Source organism: Oryctolagus cuniculus, chromosome 7 (assembly GCF_051225735.1).
Source record: "Oryctolagus cuniculus isolate XC-2025 breed Fujian yellow rabbit chromosome 7, ASM5122573v1, whole genome shotgun sequence".
Lineage (NCBI taxonomy): Eukaryota > Metazoa > Chordata > Mammalia > Lagomorpha > Leporidae > Oryctolagus > Oryctolagus cuniculus.
Window position 1 is genome coordinate 155189296 of NC_142873.1, and position 27188 is coordinate 155216483.

Below are 27188 nucleotides of genomic sequence, written 5' to 3' on the forward strand. Positions count from 1 at the left end.
CCTCCCCCACCCCCAGTGATCGGCGCGCATGGGCAGGGACCCCCACCACTGAGGGTCAGAAGAGGCCAGAGGGCCAAGGGCTCTTGGGGAGGGGAGGCCTCGTCAGGTGTGCCCCTCGTGACCGTGGGTTCTGGGGCAGGATGCAGAGTCCCCACACAGTCTGTGCCTGAGGAGGGGCATTTTGAGTGATGCTACCTGGTGAGGATGGGAGGGGGAGGGGGAGAGGGAGAGGAAGGGGGGCCTCTAGCGTGGCACTGAGGCCAGGGTCGGGGGGCAAGCCCCTCATCCTGTCTGGTTTCCAGCTCCACCTTTGAAATGGGTTCCTAACCCCCCCTCTGGATGAGGCTGCAAGATGAGCACACAACACATACATGAACACACACAACACACACAGGAACACAGGAACACACCCACACCCACACCCACGCAGCTGTGCCTGGTGTTTATTGTTACAGTGTTAGCTTCTGGGAAGACATTCAGGAGAACTCATTTCCCCGGCAGCCACGACGCCCCCTGGTGGCCAGGGCTCAGAAAGCCGGCTCGGCGGCCGCCTCCTCCCAGAAGTAGCTGTCGCCTGCTGGGTTTCTCTTTCCTGCCACTCAACCTGCTGGGGGCCGGGAGCGCAGAGGTCGGGCGCCAGTGCCCTGGACAGACGAACTCTGATGGAGCAGGGCGCTAGGCCTGGGGGTGGCAGCTCTTCTCCCCACCGCAGAGGGTCCCAGGCTGGAGGGGGTCCCAGGTGGCCTTCGACGAGTGCTGAAGTCACATCTTGCCACATCTCCCTGCTCTGCCACGACCCAGCCAGCCTTGTCCATGACCTCCCACCTGAGCCCCAGCTGTGCCCCCCCCCCCGCCCCGGGCTGGCTGGACTGTGTCTCTGTCCCCATTACTTCCTCCGTCCAGGTGTGTGCGTGGTGTCTCCCTGCCTCCTGAAGCCTGGAGTCAGATCATAGCAACCCTGCAGAGAGAGGCCCTGTGTGGCCAAGGACAAGGGGTCTTTCGGAGCCTGCTGGGGCAGGGGACCCTCTCTGGGGGATCCCTCCCCCGATTCTCCCTGACCCCTGGCACCATCCACCTTGCCCCATCCCAGGGAGCAGCAACCACGGGCATGGCTACAGCAGCCGAAGCCGGGTGCCACGCCTCCCTTTATAAAGGGCCCAGGACCACTACTCAGCCACATGGACAGGAGCGGGGCAGGCTTTGCCCATTGGTGACCAGAGTCTCTGTCAAGTCTCTTCCCAGCCCACCCAGGAAGCAGAGATGACCCTGAGGGTTTGCCCAGCTGGCCAAGCTCCCCGGATCCTACCCCAGAGCCTGTTCCTCGATGGGCTGCCCCGGCTCGTGTTGGAAGTCAGCCCCGATCCCCTCCGGCTGCTGGGGCTCAGGAGCCTCACGGCCGAGCCAGTGCGCTGTGGCAGCATCACTGCTACCCACAGGAGCCCTCGGCGTGGCCCAGGTGGCCCCAGGCCTGCTCTAACGCGACGCACGTTTTGGGCAATGGCTGCCGCCAGTGGCCCCTGGCCAGCTCTCCGCTTGTCCATTTTGACCCCAATGGGACCCAGTCTGGGGACAAAGTAGGTGGCACCTGTGGGCAGGTGGGCTCCAGCTGACCAGATACAGACGCAGGCGGGACTGACCATCGTGAAGGTCCTGGCTTTGGGACCTCACCAACGCCTTGTCGTGTGGCTGATGTCACCCTGGCTCGGGTCTGGGGCCGGTACGTGTCCCTGGGCGGCCACTTTGGAGGGAAGGGCGACGTCTACCCGGGCACCCTCGAGTCCCGGGTGTCGGGCAGGAAGCGAGACTGCGCTCATGTTAAGGGGAGCGAGCGAGCCATGGGCTTCAGCCCGGGGAGGACAGGTTCAAGATCATCAGGGCCCAGTTTGTGCTTTTCCCACAAGGGAAAAGGCACGGCCCACCGCAGCCTCGGGCAGTCAAGCCTCCCCCGGAGTCCAGCGTAAACGGCCTTGAAGGAAGCCGAGCACCGGAGCTTCAGTGTGAGAACCGAGACGTAAGTCGAACCCCACGCGTCTGCTCCTTCCCCAGCCATCGTCAGCAAGGTCCCTTGGTCACCCACGCAAGCTCAAGCACGGAGCCGACCTGGCTTCCAGGGCTGGGCTCCTGGGATCGCCTGCCTTCGGCTGCCCACGGCTGGCGACGGCTCTGGAGCGTGGGACGTGGAATGCCCCAGGTCCACTCTCCGCATGGTGCTTGGACCACAGCAGCCTCGGCGAGGAGCAATTCAGTGTCTGTACCGTGCTGTCTGGGCGACATCAGACGTCCCCCCCACCCCGACACGGCCTTCCGGTCCCTTCCTGCTGTCTCCTGAGTGGTTACAAAAGTGTGTTACAGACATTAGCAAGTGTTAATCCGCACAACGACCCTGGGAGGGGCCCAGAAGTGTGGTAGATGAAGACGTTGAGGCACAGAGAGGTGAGGCCACCCGGAAGAAGCCACACAGCAGGACGAGACCACCAACACACCCGGCTTTGCAGGATGTGCAGCTCGGTTAGGGCGTTGGGGCGTGCACCTGCTTCGGGGGGTTGACAACAAGCACTTCCCCATCCCAGCTTCCAAACCCACAGCCACACGTGGCACAGTCACCCGTGGCTTCGTCACCACCATGCCTTTCCCTCTGAGGACAGGATATCTGCAGGCCCAGGGAATGGTGCTGCCAAGCCTCCAGCGGAGCCAGCACTCCCACCCCGTGTGACACAGAGCTTGGACGGGGGTGGGGGCAGGAAGGGACGGCCCCCTCAGTGACCTGAGTCCAAACCCAAGTTCTCGGGTGCACGGAACTCCGCGGCAGCTACTGAGACCTCGCTGCCCTCATCTCAGCAAGAGGCAGCACTTCCTGCCACACGCCGGCTCCGCTTGCGCCCAGCATCGGCAGGTGCACGGGCTCCGGGGGGACAGGGTGGAGTCCCCTCCTCCTAGGGGGCTGCTGGGGAAAGCGTGAGCCTCTGGCCTCCTGGGCGGCCCAGTTCAAGGCTCCGGGACACGTGGGCTGCTCGGCGGCTGACTGCTCGGGGCTGGAGCCTGCACACCCTGGCTTCCGGAGGGGATGCCTCCCAGGACGGGTCCTCTGGGCCGGGCTCTGGTTAAGCAGGCAAGTCTGTGGCTGCCCAAGGCAGGCAGCCTGCGTTGCCAGCTCTCTGAAGGCTTCTGGGATTTGCCCAGGAGTAGGGGGGCATCGGCAGCCAGGGTCGCTGTGTCCGGGGTGGGGCAGGCCCGGGCGTCTGTTGCTCCCTCCCTGGGTCTCCCCGCGTGGCACCTGGTGGAGCCCCTGGGTCCTCACACGTTGGTGACCTCCAGGCCGTTGTAGCCTTCCAGACGGCATTGCTCGGGCCCGCCCTGGGGGTCATCATCCCCACAGTCTTCATTCTGAAGGGAGCCGTAGTCATCATGGAAGTCGGGGTCTTTGCTGCCGAAGCCCCTTCCTATCTTCCCCAGGGGCAGCTGAGGAGAGAGAGGGGGAGGGCGAGGAGAGACGAGAACTGAACGTTTGCAGATCTGGGCTCTGTGGGCGCTGCAGTGCCAATTGCTGTGTGACCTGGCGCAGCCCGCTAACCTCTCTGTGCTTGTTTTTATCAGCGGCAACAGCCCTGTGCTCGAAGACACCAAGAGCGTTTCGTGCTCCCACCTGGAAGCACTCGGTTGGCTACAGAGTGAGGCCAGACATCGTCGCTCTGATAATCCCTGCAGTCCCCTCCCTCCTCCCCCCCCTTCCCGCCCCAGCTGAGAGCAGGTGCACTGGGCGCACCTGTGAGAACGCCGAGCAGGAGCGCAGGCCAGGCCGAGCTCCCACGTCGGGGAGGAATGCTCTGCTCAGGGTGGGACCCGGGAACGCACAGGCTGAGGTCTGGATCCTCGCTGTGCCACACCTCAGCTGTGTGATCTCGGACAGGCCGCCTCCCTCTCTGAGCTTCAGCTTTCGGAGCTACAAAATGGGACTGTAAAGAGGAGGAGTCCCATCTTCAAAGCCCACGGCCGGTGCTGGCGCGCAGCAGGCAGCTGTCACCGCACACAGTAGGCCCTCGCAGGCGTCGCTGTCTGATGTGGGGCACCGCTCTGCTGGCAGGAGCCACACTAACGCTCTGCGATTGTTTGCCAGGCTGCCTTTCTTTTAGACCAGCGTTTCTCAACCTTCCTTGAATCGCTGCTTCGCTAAGGAGATCCGCATTTTCAGTCCGCTTTTCCCCTAGCAGGGTGGCTCCAACGGAGCGCCTGTCCTACACGGGGGCATCTTCAGGCAGAGGGAGCCGCTTATTCCTGCCTGCGCCACCGCCACTGCCCGTGCCTGGGACAGTGCCTGGGACACAGTCGGCACCCAGACTGTGTTTGCTGAGCGAATGAAAGAACTGTCGCCTTCTCCAGCTCTGCCATCCGGGTCTGCACGCTCCCGTTTAGGAACCTGCCCACTGGAGTCTCTGTGATCAGACCCCTTGCCTGTGTTTGTATACAGCTTTGCTGGGGTCACCAGAGGTTCGGCTCCCGCTCCCTGTCTGCTTGCAGGACTGCAAAATCTCAGTGGGTGGTTCTCCGAGCTGGGGGGCACCTGCACCATCCGGGCATCCGGGCTGCAAGCAGGTGCACTGGCACCCGAGCCCTTCTGCCTTAGGGGCCTGGGGTGGGGCCCAGAATCTGCAACCCTGCCCCCCACCCCGAGTGCTTCCGACACAAGCAGGAGAGACCTGCAGTTCCGGCGACCCCACGGTGAGCCTTGGGGGGCGGGGAGGGGAGAGGGGCTTTGCCCCCGCCCCAAACGTCATGCATGTCCTCGAAGGTGGCAGCTGGGACATCCTCCCTGCCACCCGGCTCCACCCACAGGCCCCCGCAGGAGCCCCCCGCAGGTGCAGCTGGGAGCCGGCACCCTGCCCGGGTGAACCGTGTGAACCCGTGAGCCACGTACCCGGCCGGCCTTGTACTTGATGCCGCTGCTGTTTTCTTCCTTCCCTGCCCGGGTGATGCTGGGGGCCCTCCCGGGGGGCGTCCCGAAGCGCTCAGTTTCCCGGATTCCTGCGGAGCTGGGGAGAGGCCCGTCCAGTCAGCAGGGGGCCTCGGGCAGAGCCAGGCACCCCACCCTCCCGCCGTGCCAGGGCTGCGAATGCTGAGAGCCGCGGGGCCGCCTGTGGCCAGCACTGCCCGGGTGATGCTGGGGGCCCTCCCGGGGGGCGTCCCGAAGCGCTCAGTTTCCCGGATTCCTGCGGAGCTGGGGAGAGGCCCGTCCAGTCAGCAGGGGGCCTCGGGCAGCGCCAGGCACCCCACCCTCCTGCCGTGCCAGGGCTGCGAATGCTGAGAGCCGCGGGGCCGCCTGTGGCCAGCACTGAGCTGGGCACTTGAGTCTGGTCTCCATCGTGGGCCTGGACATCGGGGTGCCCTCCCTGCCTTCCAGGTGAGGTAAGGGGGGCACAGAGGCACCGAGCAGTTTGCCCACGGTTACACCGCGGCACAGCCAAGACCCCGCTCCGCGCCCCGTGCCGCCCAAGTCTCGTTGTCACTCCCTCAGCGTGCCAAGCTTCTTCAGGTCAGGGCAGCCGAGCAGGAGGGTCCCCACGTGTGGCTGAGCCGTGTGCTCAGAGAAGCATCAGGCAGGTCCCCTCTCACCCCCTCCCTGCACTTGTGACGTGTCCCCCGCCGGAAGTTACCCCTCCCTCCCTTCTTTCTGGAAAAGCTTCAGTCCTGGCAGCATTTGGCTGTCACAGCCTGCAGACGGAGTCCAGCCAGCTGTCGGGTTTTATGAATCAAGTTTGCTCGGCGCTCAGCCACGCCCACTTGTTTACGCGTGGACATCCGGTGGACAGGCACGGCTGGGCCAGAGCCGGCTCCGAGCCGAGTCCTGAGCCTCGGCGCTGCCAGCTGCCCTCTCCCTCCCGTTCACCTCGGCCAAGCCACGGTCTCCCATGGCCTCCGGCCTTTCTCTGACTGTTGGGTGGGCCCAGCCCTGGCAGGCAGCCTTCTGCACCCCAGGCCACCATAACAAACGTGTGACACAGGAAGTCCCGCCTACAACTGTGGCTTTGCTGTCTGTGTCTCAGTCACCTGCCATCAAGGGCAATCCAAAGATAGTCAGTGGAAGATTCCAGAGATAAACAATTTCAAGTTCTAATTGGCATCCATTCCAAGTAGTGCCCGGGATGAGCCTCGGCCATTGTGGCCACTTGGGGAGTGAACAGTGTATGAAAGATCTCTCTCTCTCTCTCTCTCAGTCTCTCCTTTTTCTGTCACTCTGCCTTTCTTTTTATTTTATTTTATTTATTTTATTTTATTTTTACAGGCAGAGTTATACAGTGAGAGAGAGAGAGAGAGAAAGAGAGAGAGAGAGGTCTTCCTTCTGTTGGTTCACCCCCCAAATGGCTGCTACGGCCGGCGCTGTGCTGATCCAAAGCCAGGAGCCAGCTGCTTCTCCTGGTCTCCCATGGGGTGCAGGGCCCAAGGACTTGGGCCATCCTCCACTGCACTCCCGGGCCACAGCAGAGAGCTGGCCTGGAAGAGGAGCAACCGGGACAGAATCCGGCGCCCCGACCCGGGGTGCGATTAGCCTAATGAACCACTGCGCCGGCCCATGTCACTCTGCTTTTCAAATCAACCAAACTTAAAGATGGCCCTATTAGTTATTACTGTTATTAGTTGTCACTGTTATTAGTTATCGTGCCTAAATTATGAATTAGACTATCAGAGGCGCGAGTGTGCAGGCAGAAATGCCATATGGAATCTGCCGTTTCTGGCATCCACGGGGGTCCCAGTGGGGAAGGGGGACCCCTGCACTCCAGGGCTGTCTCCAGGCAGGTGTGGCCGAAGCCCGCATCTGCGGCTGCCTGGCTGAGTGCCCTTGAGCAAGTCACTTCCGTTCCCTAAAGCTCAGTTTCCGTGTCTGCCCTACCGGGACCCAGCGGCGCCAACCTCACCAAGCTGCCGCAGGGAGCGCAGCAGGGCCCGCTCGAGGGCTGGAGTGAGGACGCAGGTGGACATTTGCAACACATCCCGGGAATTGGCGCCGGCTGGCGGGTCGGCAGGGGTCGCCTGTGTAGGAGCTGGGAGCCGCGCGTGGTTTGGGTCACTGTGGAGATGGCCCAGTGCAGAGGAAGGAACCTGCTGATGGTTTGTGCACGGCTTCTGGGGGTGGGGTAGGAGGCGGTGAACAGGAGACGGCGCCGGCTGACGGAAGGGCGCACAGCCAGGAGCACGTGTGTCTCGGCGAGGCTCACGCCATGCGAGGGGGTCACGACGGTGCTCCCCACTCCACCCAAATTTCCCCGGGTGGGGTAGGGGGCAGCTCTCACTGCAGAAGCCACAGAAACCAGCGACCAGCTTCGTCTGCTGTCTCTTGAAAGTGCGTCAAAACCCAGGTCACGGGACATCAGTGGTCAGACGCGCCTGCGAGAGCCCTGAGGTTTCTTCTGTTTTCATTGAACAAGAGACTGCAGTCCCCAGGGGGGAGGGGGCGTGTCTGGCCCAAGGATGCACAAGACACGCGGTGGCCAGCGTGGACACTGAACGTGGGCTGTGTGGTGGAGATCTAGGGGGTCAGGGACAGCCGGCGTGGGCTCCACATGGGTGGTCTGGCTCCGTCCCCTTTAGCAGCTGGGTCCCCCGGGCTGGGTGCTCTGCAGAGTGGGGCTGACAAGGGACCTGCTCACACGAGGCCGTCACGAGGACGCAGTGACCGACACGAGACCCTGTGCAAGTGGGTTGTCTGGCTAGGCCTCAGTCTCCTCATCTGTGCAATGGAGCCGAGGAGGCAGCTTTGGGCCTAACGAGTCGTTACCTGGAGAGAAGGGGGCTGCCTGGGTGCCACAGAGGATGGAGCACAGGGTGGTCCCTACTGTACTCCACGACCTCCCCTTCCCGCGTGGCCACGGGGGCTGCAAACCCCTTGTCAGCTCCTCCTTTGGGTTAAAACCCATGGAGACCCTGGGATCACCCAAACACAAGATCAAGGTCTCCGGAGCCCGGAATTGGTCATGAACTCTCTCGTGACTTAGACCTTGTGGAAGTGCTAAGTGGGAGGGGTGAGCTCTGTTGCGTGGAAGTCCTGGAGGATGGGGCACAGCAGGGGGTCCCCTGAGCCAGTACGGGGCATCCTGGGAAGGGGAGGGCCTGGGGGTGCAGAGGTGTGGTTAGCTGCCCCGGTCTGGGGGCTGAGCCACGAGGATCACACTAGGACTTGCGAGGCCCAGGACTCCGGGGTGCCGGGGTGGTGTCTCAGGGTAGGGGAGGAGAGTGCTCGGGGGCCACAGGCTGTGCCCTGGGCACCTGCTGGCTCCTGTACCCACGGGGGCACCCGGCCCTCTCCAAGGCCTTGGAAAGCAGGAGGACTCCTTCCTACCACACGATGAGAAAATCAGCTCCGAGAGGGCAAGTTTCTCGCTGAAGTCACACAGCTGATGGCAAGGGTGCCAGAATCCAGCGCCACGGGCTGTGCTGGGGTCCTGCGCTGCATGGAGCAGACTCCGGATGCTACGCCCAGCCCGTGCTGGTCCCTGCGCGCACATCCCAGGGCCTGTTCAGGGAAGCGGGTGGGGCAGACTCTTACAGAACCACGGTCTCCTAGTGGGTGCCCCTGGCGCAGTAAGGGACCCGAGCATGTTCCGTCTCTGCCAGCTGTCCGCCCCTGAGGAACGCAGGCTTGGGGAGGCGCGGACGTGGGGCAGGCCTCCAGGCCCCCCGGTCTGTGTGTTTGAGGGTTGCATCCACCTTCTCCACTGGGTGTTAAGGAGGGACCCGGAGCAAACTGAGAGAAAGGCGACAGCCCGAGGCCGGCTCGGAAGGAAGTGGCCTGCTTCGCTGAGATGCTCCGTGTCCGTGTAAAAGCGGGGACAGGAGCTGCCTGTCCGTGCAGGACGTCGTCGGGCAGGCTGCGTCCTGGCACCTCCCCGGATCTTCACACCAGTCGTGAGGTCGATGTGAACCGTATTCCCATATTACAGATGAGGAAACGGAGGCTGACAGAGGCGAAGCCAGAGGCTCGTGTCCAGCATGGAGCCACACTTCAGCCATTGCTCTGTGGGGACGGAACAGGAGACGGCAGCAGGGCTGCGGTGGGCTTGGGGTCACGGCTGCTAATATTTGCTACTGGGCGCCTTAAAAAGAGCCGGTTCCCGTGCCGATGGCTCTACCGGATTTCACCGCATCTTTCCGTCAACCCTCAGGTTGGCAGATACTGACTATGGTTCCACTGTGCAGATGGGGAAGGTGTGGCTCACAGAAGCTCAGCAACCTGCCCAAGTCGCACAGCCAGGAATCGGTGCTGTGGGGATGCAGAGAATTCTGGGTGGAGCATCTGGCTTTGCAGATATTGGTCCTCACGTGTAACAGAGGGAGGGGGGCGAGACCTCCCAGGAACCCCGCAGCTGCAGCAGCTCACACGCGCGAGGGGAGGCCCGGAAGACACAAGTCCAGTGCTCTGCTGCTGCCGGAAGGGAGCTGCTGGCCCGGGGCGGGATGTCCACGTCCCCACCACAGAGGGCCACGGCCTGGCCGGGGGTGGCCTGCACAGGGTTTAGGAAGCTTCGCTGACTGAAGGCAGATGGTGGCTAGGGCTGAGAAAGCTCTGGTCAAACGCCAGGGAAGCTGGACTCTGCTGTGGATGCAGGGGTCAAGGTCATGGTTCTGAAGGTCAAGGGCCAGACTCCTTTCTGTTTGCTGGGGGGTGGGGGGCTGCTCCTGGAGTGGGAAGGCGGAAGGCAGAGAGGATGAGGCCGGACAGCTCTTCCGTTCTTGGAAACAAAACGGGGACCCTTGGGGTCCATGAGGCCCAGGATGGGGGGCAGTGCTAAGGAGCGAGGGCCAAGGTTTTCTGCTGCTTCACAGGCCTGATGCTCAGACGAACCCCAGTGAGGAAGGTGGACTTGACGCTGCCGATGGACTTGGCATCCGCAGGGCCATCACGACACTTCTGTCCCACGGTCTTCTCCCCCTGCAGCTCTGATGCCCGGTCCTGCGAGGGACACAGGGCTGGCGGGGGGCCAAGGTGCATTGCGAGAAGCAGGAAGCCAGCGCAGATCAAAGCAGAGCCCGTGAGACAATGCCAGAACCTTCTCCTGCTCGCCCTCCTGGTCACGGGCGTTGCCATGGTGATGGAGGAGGCTGGAGAAGCTGACATCCTGTTGGGACCCACAAGCCCTGGGGAAGTACGTGTGCTTCTCCTGGGGTCAGCCTCGGCCGCCCGTCCCCCCCGACCTCCTGCCCAGGGACCACGAACACACAGGGACCAGAATTTCCCAGGATTCTCTGAGGGACTTGCAGGGTCACAGCTGTGAGGGAGGGACCTGGAGCTCGCCAGCACCTGGAAGCTCCCGTCACGGTGGAAAGCCTTGGGCAAGGGAGTCTGGCGGGCTGGTGCTGCTTTTGTGGGTCACGGCACCTCTGTGCAGCCTCGGTTTCCTCACCCGTAAAATGAGGCAGTGCCCCTTCTCACTCAGCCCGCCGGAGTGAGGGGAGGTTCAAGTGGAAGTACACTCGGTGCTCTGGTGGCGATGTGATCCGTGAGCGACACACAGGGCTGCTCTCGCTGCTTCCCCCACGGCCCCCCCAGCCTGGGATTCACCCAGGGCTGGAGCCTGGCTTAGCCCCTGTTGCTTTCTCAATGGCCTAGGGCTGCTTCTCTAACTAGAACATTCCAGGACTCACCTTGGAGGGCCAGCCCCACTGCCTCGCCCCATTCCTTGTCTACCTCTCTCAGGAAAGCTGAGGGTAGCGACAGAGAAGGAGCCTCTGGCAGGACGGGAGGAGGGGACCCCCAGCCCCTAACCCTCCCCGCCATGGGGATGACCTGGGCCAAGTCCCAAGAGCTTGGTTAATACAAACGTCAATGTCAATGCCTCCCCAGCCTCTCCCTGGTGTTTCGCTTCCCTGGGGGCTCCTACAGGGACAGAGGAGGTCTCTGGCTGTCCCGGGAAGCCCATTAGTTCTGGGTTCCTTAAGTACCCCAGCTTTCGGCAGGATCTTGGCAAGTGGTCCGGTGCTCTGCGATCCCACGTGGGGGGCACGGCACCCGAGCTGTGTGTGCACGTGGAGAGGAAACAGCGTCACAGATGGAGGTGGTAACGGGGCTGGGGCTGAGCTCGGGCCCAGGGCCGGCGCCACAGCCTCTCGGTCCCCAGCCGGCCAGCCTCGGCTTCACCGTGTGTCAGAGGAGGAGCCCGGCCCAGGTTCACTTCCTTCCTCCTAGTTCATCATCAAACACAAGGCTGTGCCCTGTGTGCCACAGCCGGGACCTTCCCAGTGCTCACCTGCTCGTCCCAGACTGCCCTGCACAGCCCTGCTCCCCTGTGGTGTCCGGGAGTAATCAGGACATGAACACCTGCTCACCCCGGCTCATGCCTGCTCACTTGTCGCTGTGGCCACCTGTCTAGGGCTCTGGACACTTTGAGCCTTTTACAGACCCCGTGGCTGTGGCTGGGAGTCAGGGAAGGTATAGAATCAAAAGCCTTTGTCCTGAGACAGCCGAGCCCCGGCTCTGTAACACTGGGATCCATGAGAACCCTGGACATGCTCAAAAAGCAGACTCCTGGGCCCTGCACAGGTCTGGGGCCAGGGCATGTGACTTCGTAAGAGTCCCAGGGATTCTGCTACAGGCGGCTTTGGGCATCAGCCTGGTGGGGGCACGGGCAGGCCAGGGCAGCTGGACCCTGCCTCCGATGCACCCCCAAGCCTCAGTTTCTCCACCTGCACGATACAGGGCATGGCCCAGAGGCTGCCCCAGGCCCTGTGTTTTTTTTTTTTTTTTTTTTTTTTTTTTTGTGGTGGTGGGGTAGTTCATGGCGTAGGCTGGAGTGAGAGGGTCTGAAGTTCAGATCTGGGCTCTGTCAGTGCAACCAATAAATGCTCAGCCAAGAAACGGTGCAGCGTCAGATCGCTGAGAGTGGGAGAGCAGGGCGAGGAGGCGGGCTGAGGGCACAGCCAGTGAGTGAGCCAGCCTGGGGGAGACGCACGGATTCCCAGCCAGAGGCCCGCGGGGAGCCGGCCCTGGGGAAATGCAGGCCTGAGCAGGGCTGCATCTAGCGGGGATCCTCTTTGTAGTCAGTGAGCGCCCACAGTGGACAGTCTGGGACCCGCGGGCTGCCCTCCCCAAACTCTTCCCCAGAACTGGAAGTAGAGGGACCACTCCCAACTCATTCTAGGAGGTCAGCACCGCCCTGAGGCTGAAACCAGACAAACACATCACAAGGAAACTATAGACCAACGGCCTTGGTCAATACAGGCATGAAAATCCTCAACAAAACACCAGCAAAGCCGCTCCGGCGACCCACACCCAGGGTTAGGCTCCATGACCCAGTGGGATTCACCCCGAGAAGGCAAGGCTGGTTCCACGGAGGGAAGGCAGCCAGCATCACCCGCCGGGTTAGCAGAACTGAACGTGAACCTGGGCTCTGCTGCTTATCAGCTGGGTGAACGTGGCTGGAGCTTGGCCCTTTGACCAGATCTCTGTAAAGGCGGGGAGCGGTGCCGACCTCGCATTGTCAGGAAAGGGAAACAAGCACACAGCGAGTGGTCACCTAACGCTGAGTGTGTCGTCCTCCAGAGAGAATCCCCCGTGCATCCGTCCAGGTGTTCAGATGAGCAGGGGGCTGACGCGCTCTGCTCCCCCGACCACGAGCACCATTCGCGCGCCCGTATCCGTACCCACACCTTGTGCCCAGTTAGCCCGCGTGCTTTCCGATTTAACACACGCTTTATTCGACACCTGCTTGCTCTTCCGTCTTTCTTTTCTCTGACCTCTCAGTCCAGAGCCTGGTGCTCTTCTGAGCCTCAGTTTCCCTATCTGGGATGCAGTGGGGACAGGAAAGCCTGGAGCCCCTGACCCGGAAGCCCCCACGCTGCACTCAGCACCCACAGCCGGGGCGCCACCCGTACTCACTTGGCCGGGTGGAAGATGGCGCTCATCTCCTCCGCCAGATGTCTCCGTAGGATGTGCTTCCCGCTGGGGATGCCCAGGGCGGTGGCCATGGCCTCGGCGTTGAACGTAGGTTCCAGCACCAGCACGGCGCCGTGCACGCCGCTGTTGGTCAGGTTGTCCGCGTACTCCTGAGGGCAGGGACGTGAGGCTGCTTGACCCTGCTTTCTGGGGTTCACATCATCGTGAAGGGGGACCCCTCTTCACACACTCTTTTAGAGCCCCGAGGGCAGGCGCCTCAGGTCAGTGGCACAGCCCTGACCCCGGCTGGCAGCCCCCAGACAAGTGAGGAGTGGCAGCTGCACCTGCTCACACCTGCTGCTCAGCAACCGTGGGATGGGTGTGGCATCACGGGGGTCCTGTGGTGGGGGGTGAGGAGCTGGGGTGAGGGACAGACCGGGAGTTATCCTGCCTTTAATTTGTATTCAGATAGGCACGGGATTTGCATATGCCCCGCCCCTCACCTTCAGGTCGATGTCTCGCACCCACTTGAGCACCCGCTGGTTGGTCCACACCACGGGGTCCGTGTTCTGCGTCTCGCAGCGGGCCCGGCGCTCCTGGAGGGCCTGGATGGGGAGACAGGGGTCCGGGTTGGTGGCGAGGAGGGACACATGGAGGTCACAGGCAGAGCGAGGGCCCCTGGTGTCCTGGGTGGGAGCCTCTGTGTGTCTGTGTGAGGAGTCCCAGCCGGGCCACCCACGGCTGCTTGAGCCACGTCATCACGTGGCGCGGGCTCTCACTCTGGGAGGTGCGGTGACCTGTGTGCTTGGAAGGTGGCCTCCTGGCTCCGCCTCCCGCCTCCCGCCTCCCACCCCCTGCGGCAGGTGCTCAGTGACTGTAGAGACTTTTCCCGTGCAGCCCCGGGGACTGCAAGTGTCACCTAGTACAGGACACCCCCTGGCACCCTGCAGGAGGGTTGGACTGCTGCCTGCTCACGGGCTGCCCTGGGGCTGCCTCCTGGACAAAGCTCCTGCAGCGCACGTGGGCGCAGCCTCGCCAGGGCTCGCTGTCCGCTCCCCAGCCTGTCACCCCCTCCTCTCTACGTGGTACTGCCACAATCACCCACATCTGCCCCTTTTGTCAGCCCGGAGTCTGTGTCCTCATGCTCCCCGCTGTGTGCAGGCCCTGTAGGGTGGCGGGTGGGTGCGGGGCGCAGGACATGTGACAGGGGACGAAAGATCGGGCAGCTTCTCTCCTCCTGACTCTGCTATCACACCCGGAAAAACCAACTGTCTGGACCCAGCCCCACGGTGCCCAGCAGCCACATTGAACACGAGCTCCCTGGTCCTCTCCCCAAACCTTGGAGAATGCATGGGGAGCGCATGGGGAGATGGCCTGGCTGGGCCCCGGGAGCTGGAGCTTGGCAGAGCTCAGCATCAGGGGGGTACTCAGAGTCCCTACTCTTCGCCACGCCCCCCGGCTCCCTGCCCAGAGCCCACCCTCAGGGCGCCCAGTTCTCTGCCGCTATGCAGGCGGCCCCTGCCCCTTTGTGTGCTCCCCCTCCCTCATGTCGGCTGTGCCCCTGCAGTCCCTCCCCCTGCTCTGGCTCTCGGCTTAGCTGACCCTGTCTCTGGAAGTTCTCCCCGACCCCTCCTGGAAGCGTTGTCATCCGACCTCGGGTGGCCTCACTGGGACAATTTCCCACAGTGCCACCACCCCTGGTTCCTGTGGTCTCCCTGGCTAGAGTGAGCTCTTACAGAGTGAGGGTCCGCACTCGCCCTGAGCTGAGCACAGGCCTGCGCCAGGCCGACACGCAGCTGTTGGAAGGAGGCAGGGGTGGAAGGAGGCAGGGGTGAATGGACACATGCACGCATGGATGGGTGGATGGGTGGGTGGATGGGTGGGTGGGTGGATGGGTGGGTGGACAAATGGGTGGGTGGGTGGATGGATGGGTAGATGGATGGATGGGTGGGTGGATGGGTGGATGGATGGGTGGATGGATAGATGGATGGATGGGTGGATGGGTGGGTGGACGGGTGGGTGGATGGGTGGATGGATGGGTGGGTGGACGAATGTGTGGGTGGGTGGGTGGGTGGATGGGTGGACAGATTGGCAGATGGGCAGGTGGCTGGGTGGACAGCCGTAGATTCCAGAGGGGGAAGGAAGGGCCCCTCGCCCCTGCCCCAGGCCCAGGGCTCACCTCCCGGCTGAAGTTCACTTGGTAGAGCAGCTCGATCCCCAGCAGGATGCTGACCTGGTGGAACTTCTTGGACACGTTCAGGTGCTTCTCCAGGTCCCGCTTCATCAGCGAGTTCAGCATGCGCCCGTCCACCAGGTGGTTTTGGAAGGCCTGGGAGTACTGGGACAGGCCGATGTCATTCAGCCAGGCCTTGGCCACCCAGTGATGGTCCAGGTCGGCTGCTTTGGATAAGCTGAGGGAGACACAGCCGGAGAGAGGCACGGTGGGGAGAGGTGGCAGAGGTGACGGGAGGGGGACATCCACAGGGTTGGGGAGGGGGACAAGAAAGCCACAGAGACAGACAGGATGGGGTGGAGGGGAGGACAGAGAGGAAGAGGGAGGTGGGGAAAGCACAGACGGGGACGGAGGCAGAGGGACAGGAGAGAGAGACAAAGACCAGGAAGCAATTGAGACGAAAGGGAACAGAAAGAGAAGTGGCCGCATCGGTGCCAGACGTGGGGACAGAGCAACAGGAGCCACCCCTCTGGGGACCCGCCTGCCTGCCTCGGGCCATCCTCACTGCCAGGGGGCTCTGCAGGGTCCCTGAGACCCAGGAAGCCTCGCCTGGCCCCTGTCATTGGTTGTCCTGTCGGTTCCCTCCCACGGCCTGCCTTCCGGCCTGGTTTTCTGGAGAAGCGTCTGTGTGATGGCCTTACCGGGTGTCCACTCTCATGTGCCGGGGACATCCTGACACTCGGAGATGCAGCGTGAGGAGGAGTCCCTCTCTCCCCGCACAGGTGACCGTGCTCAGACTGCACAGACACGCACAGCGGCGCCTCGTGGAATCCGAATGAAACCTACTTCTTGCTTCATTCTGTCTCTCACTGCCACATCTCAGTCTTCTCTGTGGGTGTGCCATGGATGCTCTGAGTGGGTCAATGTGTGTGCACGCACCTGCTGAGGGTGGTCCCCTGGTTGTCATTCCCCTACCAGCCACACGGTGGCAGCCTCGCAGAAAGCATGGAGACCCTGCAGCCACACCTGGGCCACCTCCAGGTGGGCGAGCAGGGATGCCCAAGTAGGAGCCACTGGGACCAGGATGAGATCACCGAGTGACAGGGATATGGTGGGCTCCCGCTCCCCAGGGCAGCAGCCAGAGAGCTGATGGCACCAACCTCTGTGGACGGCCCTAAATGGCTCCGCATGGTGACCCCTCTTTCTTCCAAGGATGGCGGCTGAGCAGCTCCCGGGCAGGGGGCTCATCTTGGTCCACACGTGCCTCTCCCTGCACCAGGCTGTGTCCAGAGCTCTGGGCTTCTTCAGAGTTTCTCCTGAGCGCCTGTTCCTCTCCCAGCTCCTAACTAGCAGCCCTCTCGGCGCCTGCTGGCTGTCTCGGGCATCCCCGCTCCCCAGGGTCCCGGCTGCCTCCCCCCACCATCCGAGCTCCTCAGAGAGCCCTGTCCTCACTGCCCTGCCCCAGCGCTCCATCCGGGCCCGTGTGTCCTCTCTCGCTCCCCTTCTCTCCTGTCCCAAGCCACACCTGTCCCCAGCGAGGGGGTTCTGCCACCTCCTCTGACTCTGCCCCCACTTTCCAACCACCGCCCCTTTTGAATCCATGCTCCCCACGGTGGCCAGCTGGTCCTCTCTCTATAGTCGTCCGTCAGATCCTGTCACTCCCCGTGGAATGCCCTCGCTGGCTTCCTTTCTCAGGATAAAACCCCAAGTCCCTGGAGGAACCACACGGCCCTGCGCACGCCGGCCCTCCCCTCCCCCTCTGCACTTGGTGGGTGGTGGGGAGTCATGGGGGGCGGGTGGCATTTCCCGGGACCCACTGAGCCCATGGCATCCTGCCCCGGCTCCCTGTAGCCCCGCTGTGGCTCAGCCCTTCTGCTCCCTGGGGTGTCCAACCCCAGCCCCCCCAATCCGGCCTGAGTTCTCCCTGACACTGCACATCAGAAATGGCTTTGCTGCTGGCTCAGCTTCTCCCTCCCCCCAGCCCTAGCCTATGAGGTCCCTCAGGACAGGGACGGCGTTCACAGCTTAACACTCGGTGCAGGGCCGTGCGGACAGCATGCACTGAACACTCGCTGGGAGAGAGGCTAAGGGCAGGGTGGGTTCCCAGCTCCACGCCGCCTGCTGCATGGCTCCTGCCCACGGCTGGCTCTCCACCCCACGCAGCCTTTCCGCCCGGCTCACGCCTGCACTCTGCTGAAACGTCTGAGTGCCAGAAGCCTTCCGGGGTTTTGTGCTGGGCGGGGTTCCTGCTCCATGCCCAGTGCTCCCGGGAGTCCCTGTGGGTGCACCTGCCAGCTGAGGCCCATTGCTGATCTTCCCAGCAGGAGTGTGAGCCCCTGGAGGGCAGGCCTGGGTTTGGCTTGTCTATGAACCCCCAGGGTCCCCACCACAGTTTACTTTATAACCAAACAGGGGGATGGCGCCGGGGCAGGGGTGCAGTGAGCAGGGCTTTGGTTCCAGTCCAGCCCTGGGGGCTCCTGAACTGGAACCTTCCGGTCATGACAAGCCCCCATTGAGAATGAAAAACCCCAGGGCAGATGCCCTCTTGCCCCTCCAGGGCCAGGCCAGCTTGTCACAGAGGGGCGTGACCCAGGGTCCAGCCTCAGAGCTCTCTTGCCGGGGTAGGAAGTGGCTCTCTGATGCTGTGAGATGCTAGAGGGCCAGGCTGGATCCTGAGAGCAGGCGGGGTGGCCTCCTCTCCTGTCTGGACAGGGGTTGGCCCAGTGGTGGCCCCAGATCCGGGGTGGCGGCTGGGGGGGCCCCGCTTAACCTCTTTGAGAGGCCCGTCTATAACCAGCAGCGGCATCTGTGTGTCTACAGTTAATGCGTTCCTGCCCTTCTAGAATGTTCTATTCATTACAGTTGTCCCTGTGCGGCCTCGGCTGGGCTGCACTTTCCCAGCTGTGGGTTTGAGGGCTCGTCGGAGCCCAAGTGGCGCGAGGCGGCGCAGCTTTAACAGTAATTCAGCAAAAAAAAAAACCCCAAACAAACAAACAAACAAACAGTAATTCAGACGCTTTAGAAAAATCTGCCATCACCCCTCCTCATGCTGGGCCACACGAGAGCCTGGGAAGTGGATGTGGCCTGGGTTGTGTTCAGCCCCAGAAACAGGAAGCTGTTGCCCTTAGCTGTGGGATGTCGCTCCCCGGGACCCAGTGTCCCCATCTGTAAAATGGGACAATCGCGCTTCCTTTGTGGAGTTGTGAGGCCCAAAAGACCCCTTAGCACGGATCTGGGAGGCACCCAGAGCTCCCCAGTTCACAGTAGCAGAACGCGCTGCTCTCGGTAGGGAGGTGGCGTCGGGGTGGTGGAGAGGCCATAGACTTGCACCCTGATGTCCTGGAGCATGGCTCTGCATGGAGCTGGGGCACCTCACCTTTCGCATCTTTAAAATGGGGTGAGAACCTCTATCTCCTGCACTGATGGTGTCACGGGGGCTGCCCAGGGGTGGGTGGGCTTTGCTGTCAGTGTTTTGTAGATAAGGAGACCACGCCCAGACAGGGCAACATTGCACTCAGGGACACACAGAGGTCAGGACTGGAAATACTCTCCAAGGCTCCTGGGTGGGGTGGAGGGTCCTGGCACGTGCGGCCATGACAGCTCGTGTGTCTCCTCCTGGGACGGCGTCAAGAGCTCTTCTTAGAGTCTCAGGGCGGCTGTCATCTCTCAGAGCCTAAGAACCAGGCTCTAACTCAACCCCGCCCTTCACAGGTGGGAGACAGACTCCCAGACAGGGCACCTGACTCAAGGCAGCTCAGAACGGGCGGGGCCTCTGCTTCCCTGGGGGCGGGGTGCCTCTGCTTCCCCGGGTGGGGGGGTCTGACGCTGGGGCTCCCCGACCCCCAGGACAACCCTGCTCATGGCTCTCGGGGGCTTGCAAGCCCCACGAACACTGGCCTGACCCCGGACTTGTGTTCCTGGAGGTCTCAGGCCACTGTTTTAGCCACGGTTAGGGACTCATTATTCATCCCCTTGAAATCGCCACGTTGAAGCCCTGACCCCAGTGTGACGGCACTGGGAGGTGGGGCCTGTGGGGGGCGGGGCGACTCAGGCATGAGGGTGGGATCGGTGCCCGTGTGAGAAGAGACGGCAGAGGGTTGGAGCTCCGTCTCTGTCTCTCCCTCTGCTATCTGAGGGCTCAGCTGGGAAGGGAGCCCTCATTCACATCCTTGGACTTCAGCCTCCGCAGCTGTGAGGAGCGCGTTTGGGCCGCGAGGGCCCTGTCCTCGTATTTTATGGCGGCCTGAGCACAGCAAGACGCCGGAATGAGGGGTGCTGGGGCGGCGGCCAGACAGCTGGCAGCCTTTGCAGACCCCGCTGGGCCTCGGGTTGGGAGCAGAGGGACCCTCGCCTTGGGGCAGCTGGATGATGAGGGCTTTTAGGAGGGCTGGGAGGGTGGGCGTGCTGGTTAGGAAGTGGGCGGGGAGTGAGCTGCAGGAGGGACCCCCAGGAGAGACGCCCAGCAGGTGTGCCCCGCCCCTCCTCCCTGTCCCTCAGCCCTGTCCCCTGCCGCCGGGACCTCGTTGCTGCCCGCGCTCCTGTCCGGGTCTCCGGTCGGTATTTGCTGCACCCGGACTCGCTCCCACCCACAGGCGGATGTGGCTTCCTTGCTTCCAAGCCAGCCTGATTCCCAACCCCTCCCTCAATCCACAGAGCTGCTTCTGCAGATAACAGCCCACGCCAGGTCCGATGAATTAACCGCACAGGGGGATGGCGAGCGATTGTGCAGAAGCCAAGGGTCAGGTTCACAGAGCGCCTTCCTCCCCCTGCTGCACGCGGAGGCCCGGGCAGGTGGGCGTGGCGGCTCCCTCCCTTTCCCAGGAGCCATTTGGTGAATGAGCGCCGCCCCATAGATTCTCCTCACAAGGGGTCAGCAGAGAGACTAGAGGAGGTAGGGTGGGGGGAGGTGGCCTGGCAGAGACCCACCTGAGGGACGGGACTCTGGCCCTTCCCGGTGAGCTTGCTAACAGGAGCCCCTCCCACCCAGCCTGCTCCTCCGTGGAAGATGTGGGCTCACGTGCGCCCAGTGTCTTCTCCGCCTGCGGCCGATGCTCCCTGCTTTGCGCCGGCTTTCCTCACCCAGGAATGGTAAGAGCCGAAATGGAGGTGACGTGGGCGGGACGGACACTTTGGCCCAGTCTGCAGACCGGCTGGGGTTGGCTGTGTGAGGATGAGGTGCTCGGGGAGGGCGGGGGGCTCATGTCTTCCCTGTGTGTCCATCTCACTATTGGGAGGGGGTGGGCTGGAGCAGGACAGGGGCCATCTTGGTCACGCCCAAAGCTCCCTGCCCCTGGCCCAGGCCTCAGCACCCTGTTCACCTCTCCGTATGCCCCGGAGGCCTTGGGAGGATGCAGGCACTTCCTGCCAGGGCCCGGCACGGTGGGCTCACCTCCTGCCCGCCTCGGCGTCCCGGTAGTCCTCAATGGCCAGGCGAAGCTTGCGCCGGTGCAGGGAGCTGCACACGCCCAGGCCCAGCTCCAGGTCCTCATCACTCAGGCTCAGCAGCACCTGCTCCCAGGTGGGGGTGGGCGGAGACTGAGTGCTGGGAGGGGCCTCCCAGGCCCCACCCCCACAGGGTCTGTGCCCATGGGTTCCTCTCCCCTCTCCCCGCTCAGTTTCCGGAGAGTCAGGGCATATCCCTGATCAGCCCATCTGTGCCCCATGAGGTCGGGCGGAATCCCCGACCAGGCCGGAAGAGCCTGTCCCCCCGCCCCAGCCAGGTAGGGGGCTGGCCCCATGTCACAGGTGATGCGGCGGCGGCCCAGAAGGGCTGTGAGCCTTGCTAGGACATAATGATGTTTTGGGAACATCAGTGCCCAACCTCCCAGCTTGCGCCCAGGGTAGGGGTGAGGAGGGTGCAGGCTGGGGTGCATGGGGGGCGTCCCACCGCGGCCGGAGCCACCTACCTTCCCGCTCTTCACGTTCTCTGCACAGGCCTTGACGTACATGGGCATGGCCATGACCACCTCCAGCCAGGCCTGCACGGTGCCAGCCTTCCAGTGGGACATGGGCGTGGTCCTGACCAGCTCCACGTGCTGCAGCCGGTCCGTCTGTTCCTCGCCCTCCGACAGGCTGAGGCTCTGCCGCGTGGGGCTGCACTGGCTGTCCGAGTCTGCAACACACAAGCACACACGTGTGCTGGGGGGGGGGGCAGCTAGGGCAGGAGGGCAGGGGCAGGGGAGGCTGTGCCCGTGGCCGCAGGAGGAGCCCAGGATGGCTTCCTGCCCCACCCCCATCACGCATCTCTGCTCTTCAAAGTCAAAATGGCTTGTTGTTTTCTTTTGCCGCCTCTCTCCCCATTGCAAAAGCAATCTCTACCGCTTCTAAGGAAAAGAACCAACTTCTTCCAGGGAGGGATTGAAATATTGAATAATGTCAGCTCGAGACAGCAGCAAACACTCATGGCCACAAACGTACAGCCCCACGCGCTCACATACTGCACGCGCCCTGAAGCCGCTCTCTCCCTTAGGTGGCGGGTGGCCGCCTCTCGGGAGCCCAGTACCTGCAGGCTGCCCGGGCTCCTCTAACGGGTGCCCTGTAATTCGCGCCACCTGCCTGCTACTGACACACCTGGGGGTCCTTTCCCACTTTTCCCCAAGGTGAGCACGGAGCAGGAATCATCTTTGGGCCACCCGGGGATTTCTTAGCATGCGTGGAGCCCCAGTTCCATTTCCCATCACCTGGAACGTGACTTGGGCAGCGGCCCTCGCAAACAGGACGCGGCCACCCCTCCCCCCCGGCCCCGTTTCCCACCCATTCTCCTTCCAGGGTCACCATCAACACCTGTGAACCTGCAGCGTTCAGTCAGTCTGCGCAGGCTCTCGAAAACAGAGTTAAACCGAACGGGCAAATTCCACTCCGCGAGCAACGCCACGTGTTGCGCCAGGAGCCTGATTGGAATGACGCGGTGGCCACCGTGAGGTGTAAGTCATCCCAACGATGTCACAGATGCTTATGCACCGACACCGGGAGGGCGCCTGGCTAGAACCAGACACGTGTGCTTGGACACTGACTCCCGAGAGCAGTGTTTCTCCTTGCTACATCTTCACGCAGCCTCAAAATCCTGGAATAGATATGTACCGTTTCATAAAGAAGAAATTGGAAAACTTAACGCTGGGAAGGGTGTAAGTGGCAAGAATTTAATGTTCACCAGGGTGAGTGACGCGCCATTGCCAAGAAAAGGTCCCGGGAGAGTCTTTTTTTTTTGGTGTGGGAAAGCAGGCACTGTCCATAGCCGAGTGAAAAGGGGCAGAACAGGAGGTCCAGTGTCGCCCCCACTAAAATTATACGCACATAAAACGTGTACAACTATGTGTCCATGAATACAAATAGCACAGATTCCTAATTAGGTGGACCCGTGGGAAAAGTCTCTGGAAAGGGCGAGGGGGTTAGCGTGCACGTGTGTGAACACGTGTGGATGAGTGTGCAAGAGAATCTGAGAGTGCACGCTTTTGACTCCTGAGTTGTCTACATGGACTCTGCAGGTGAAGTAATCCTCATTGAAATGTTTGAGACCAGAAGTGTTTCACTTTTTTTAAATTTTGGAATATTTGCATATGCATAATGAGCTACCTTGGGGATGGACCCCAGTTTAAATATTAAATTCATTTGTATCCCATAATATCTTACACACAAAACCGGAAATCTTATGCAATATTTCTAACAGTTTTGTGAATGAAGCAAAGTTTCACAATGTGGACTTTTCTAGCCTGGCTGTGTTCAGCAAGTTTCCGGCTTTGGAGGGACTGTGGAGTCTAGATCTTCAGATGAGGGTTTAGGTTTGAGACTGAAAAAGCCAAGGCCAGAAATCTTACTGTGTCCAGTGGCAAAGCTCCTGCCCTTCCCAGCCTAAACTCTCGGAGGGCCCTCTGAAGGTGGCTGCACGGCTCGGGGGAACCACACACTCCCATCTCAGTCCGTCTCCCCATGCCCCCCCCCCCGCCTGTGCCTCAGTCTCCCCCTCTGTAGAGTGGAGACTTAGTGGCAGTGAGTGTGCTGAGGCTGGCTGCGCCTGGACAGGCCACTGCCCGTGTTACTGCATGTCCCTTCTTCGCTGGGTCACAGGTCTCACTGGGTCCTGGGGGCGTGGCCGGCTGGAGCACAGGGCTGCGCTGTGCCTGGGAGAACCAGAGGGCAGCAGCAGCTGCCTCTGTAACCCAGGTTTCTCCCGGGGAGAGGGCTGCCCGGCCAGGGACAGGGGCCCAGTGCCCCCGTGCGGAGTCAGGCTCCCAGGGAACAGTGGCTTAGCCTGCTGGGGCGGTCCAGGCCTCCCCAGGCTTGGAGAGACCTGAGCAGCCCCTGGGCAGCTTCAGCTTGGCTGGCTTCCCCTGTCTTCTCACTGTCGCTGAGCCCTACCTCTGTGACTTGCTTCTGAGATGAGAGGCGACGCAAGGTCAAATGAGAGCACCCAACCCCCAGACATGAGGTCCTTGCCATGCATTTAGACCGGGCTTTGGAGCTGTACAGACCTAGGTCGTGGATTCTGCAGACTCCGTTTTTCCATCTACAGAATGGGTATAATGCTACTCTACCTCCTAGGTTGATCCGAATATTACTCAGTCTGAACGGGGAGCCACCGCAGGCCCTCAGTCAAGGGGGGCTGTTAGTGGGCATACAGGGCCCCTCCCCTGGGGCTTGGGCATTGTTTGGCCACTAAGAGAGAAAGAGAGAGAAAGAGAGAGAGGGAGAGAGAGAGAGGAGAACCTGCAGGGTAGAGAGACTCCAGGAACCACCTTGTACATGCCCACAGGACTGTGGGAACTTAGCAGACAGAGGCACCACATTGCCCCACCTGCTTCCACACATGCACACACACGCACACACACATGCACACATGCACGCACACACGTAGCACATGCAGACACCATGCTGTATTAGTGCTGAACCACTGAGCCTGGCTATCGGGGTGTCACTAGTCATGAGAAGGCCTGAGGGGCTGGCGCTGTGGTGCAGCAGGTTAAAGCCCCGGCCTACAGTGCCGGCATCCCATATGGGTGCCGGTTCAATTCCCAGTTGCTTCACTTCCCATCCAGCTCCCTGGTAACGCACCTGGGAAGGCAGCGGAAGGTGGCCCAAGTCCTTAGGCTTTGCACCTGCACCCACACGGGAGACCTTGAAGAAGCTTCTGGCTCCTGGCTTTGGCTTGGCACATCCCTTGCCATTGCAGCCATTTGGGGAGTGAACCAGCAGATGGAAGACCTCTCTCTCTCTCTCTCTCTCTTTCAGTAACCGTGTCTTTCAAGTACATAAATAATCTTTAAAAGAGACAGAAAGCCCATGCCTGGAGATTCCGAGGTTGGCCGTCGATTACAAGGGACCTGGGCTTGGCTCCCAGGCCTGCTGGTTCCCAGCCAAGTGACCTTGGGAATGTGTTCTCAGTTCCTCACCTGTGCCAGGGGGACAGCAACAACACCAAATCTTACGCCATGATGAGATGGCGCGTGGGAGGCGCTCAGGCCCGTGGCTGGTGGGCTGGGAACACTCAGAGAAGGGTGGGTGCCTGTGTCCTCCTCAGGCTCGTGTCACAGACGGCCCAGAGCTGCTCTGTCCACCATGATGGCTGCAGGCCACGGTACCTCCTGGGCATTGCAATGTGGCTACCTTGATTTGCAAAATGCCTTGGGCACAAAGCACTGATTTTTAACAGTATGAATACCAAAAAATGTATCATGTCTCAATAGTAACTTTTGTATCTGGTAGGATCCAAGATTGATCACATAGTAAAATAATATTATGGGCATGTTGCTTTTTTAAATGTGGTTACTGCAAGTTCTAAAAGTTGTGTTACACGTGGCGTGTGTACATTTCTACTGGATGGAGCTGTTTTAGATGGAAGGAGATTTTAAAGATTTTTTTTTTTATAAATGTTCCTTTTCTCATTCCATTTTTCCCCTCTGGAGTGGAAGTTGAGCTCTCTACTTCCTTGTTTTTGGTGCACTCGCTCACATGGCGTCGCCGCTGGGCCAGCAGCATCAGACCCAGCTGGGGATTGGTTAGACGTGAGCATCCTGGGAGCCCTGGAGCAGAGGTGGGGGCGTAGGCCCAGCACCTTCAGGGATTCTGCTGCAGGCTGTGGTTCTTGGAACCCTTGGAAACTTACTACACGTGTTTAATTAACCACCTAGAGTTGACTGATACGTGAATGTCCTGTCCTAAACAGTAAGAATTACATAAAACATATTAACTCTGATCGCACTCATTGGTCTCCTGCTACTGTGTCCAGTGTCTGAGGCCTGTTTTTAAAAAAAACACCAATGGGGCCGGCATTGTGGCACCGTGGGCTTAGTCACTCCCATCTGGGGAGTGAACCATGGATGGAAGACCTCTCTCTTTATCTCTTTCTCTCTCCAACTCTGCCTTTCAAATAAACAAATCTTTAAAAAAAAAGAATCGTAATTTAGACATTATCAGCCTGATTATTCTCTATCAATATATTTAAAAAAGATTCTCTATCAATATATTTAAAAAATTTATTTAGTTTTTTGAAAGGCAGAGTTACAGAGGCAGAGAGAGAGAGAGTCAGAGAGTCTTCCATCCACTGGTTCACTCCCCAAATGGCTGCAATGGCCAGAGCTGGGCCGATCTGAAGCCAGGAGCCAGGAGCTTCTTCTGGGTCTCCCACGTGGGTGCAGGGACCCAAGCACTTGGGCCATCTTCCACTGCTTTCCCAGGCCACAGCAGGGAGCTGGATCGGAAGTGGAGCAACCAGGCTCAAACCAGCTCCAACATGGGATGCCGGCGCTGCAGGCGGCGGCGGCTTTACCTTCTACGCCACAGTGCCGGCCCCCGTACTGATATATTCTTAAAATAATTTGCCCACATATTTACCAATTTCTTTGTTCATGATTTTTTTGTGTGTCCCAGACTTTCCTTCTGGAATAAATATGATTTATAAATCCCTTTGATTGAAAGCGCTTTGGTAATAAGTTCTTCAAACTCCTGTTCTTCAGGGGGCTTTGCAGGGCAGTTTGATGCCTAGTGGTCTCCTTTGTGTACTTTGAAGACAGGGCTCGGTTATTTTCTGTCTCTCCGCCCCCTTCAGTCAGCTGCCAGTCTAATCGCTCTTTTGTTAGGGACATTTAAGCTTTCCTTTTGCTTTATTGTCTGCAGTTTCAAAACAATGTGGCCAGATGTGGATTTCCCTCTGACTGATATAAATCGAGTTTCCTGGGTCTAGAGGTTCGTTTTCTGAATATTCTCAGCTTCTCTTAACATAAGACCTCTCCTCCCTTCTCGCTGTTTGCTCTGTCTGGGAGCCCAGTTAGACGTGCGGATGGATTTCCTAGCTCTCCTATTTTACAGTCTGGAGCTCTCCAATAGACATGTGATGATGGAAACGTGCTACAGCTATGAGCCACACGTGGGCCTGAGTTCCTGTTCTAACTCAAGTGCCCATGACAACACTATCAGCTGGGGCGGCTCTAACTTCTGCTCTGTTTCTCATCTCCTTATCTCTCCTGGTAACTTCCCTAGACCCATTTTCCATTTCTAGGATCGCCTCTTTTATTTAGTCTGCTGTTGAATCCAGGCACTCGTGTATTTGTTCAGAATGTCATCCACTGTGTTTATTTCTAAAGAGTTCTATTTGGTTCCTTTTCAAGTTTGCTTGGTCTTTGCATACAGTTTCTTGTTGACTTTTGCCTATGATTTCATCTTAGATTTCTTTTAAGATTTATTTCTTTATTTGAAAGAGTTTATGGAGAGGGAGAGAGAGAGAGAAAGATCTTCCATGTGTGGTTCACTCCCCAGATGACTGCAAGCCAGGAGCTTCTTCCAGGTCTCCCGTGTGGGTAGCAGGGGCCCAGACACTTGGGTCATCCATCCTCCCTTGCTTTCCCCAGGCCGTCAGCAGGGAGCTGGATGGGAAGTGGAGCAGCCCGGACTCGAACCAGTGCCCATATGGGATGCTAGCGTCACAGGCAGTGGTTTTACCTGCACCGCCACAACACTGGCCCCATCCTAGATTCCTTTTAGTGTTTGGTGAATTTTGAAAACTGCCAGTCATTGTTGATCCTGATAAATATTACATCAGCAAAGCCCCTGGAGCTCCCAATTTGCCGCCTGGTTTTGCTGACTCTCACTCATGCTGAACTCATCTTTGATCTCAACTTGTGGGAATCTTCAGGCCTACACGCTCTCCTCCCAGGAGAATACACT

The 27188-nt window shown here is 60.4% G+C and overlaps 1 protein-coding gene and 1 long non-coding RNA gene across 6 annotated transcripts in view; one reads left to right on the forward strand and one right to left on the reverse strand.

The window, feature by feature from the left end:
- Positions 1 to 427: 427 nt before the first annotated feature.
- KAZN (kazrin, periplakin interacting protein) overlaps positions 428 to 27188 on the reverse strand; it is a 994352-nt gene continuing 967591 nt past the window's right edge. The window contains exons 11-17 of one of the 5 annotated variants that reach the window (XM_051834341.3): positions 20939 to 21144; positions 20422 to 20540; positions 15039 to 15270; positions 13363 to 13464; positions 12863 to 13029; positions 4913 to 5027; positions 428 to 3459 (exon numbers count right to left, since the gene is read on the reverse strand). In XM_051834341.3, coding sequence (XP_051690301.1) covers positions 3295 to 3459; positions 4913 to 5027; positions 12863 to 13029; positions 13363 to 13464; positions 15039 to 15270; positions 20422 to 20540; positions 20939 to 21144 — 1106 coding nt within the window. In that variant the 3' untranslated portion in view covers positions 428 to 3294. Of the gene's footprint in view, positions 3460 to 4912; positions 5028 to 9743; positions 10107 to 12862; positions 13030 to 13362; positions 13465 to 15038; positions 15271 to 20421; positions 20541 to 20938; positions 21145 to 27188 lie in introns of those variants that run through there. The other 4 variants (XM_089299272.1, XM_089299273.1, XM_089299274.1 and 1 more) reach the window with 4 other exon arrangements.
- Positions 15293 to 21101, forward strand: LOC149125831 (uncharacterized). The gene is made up of 3 exons (XR_016210246.1): positions 15293 to 19923; positions 20020 to 20120; positions 20967 to 21101. It is a non-coding gene; the product is annotated as an uncharacterized LOC149125831 (long non-coding RNA).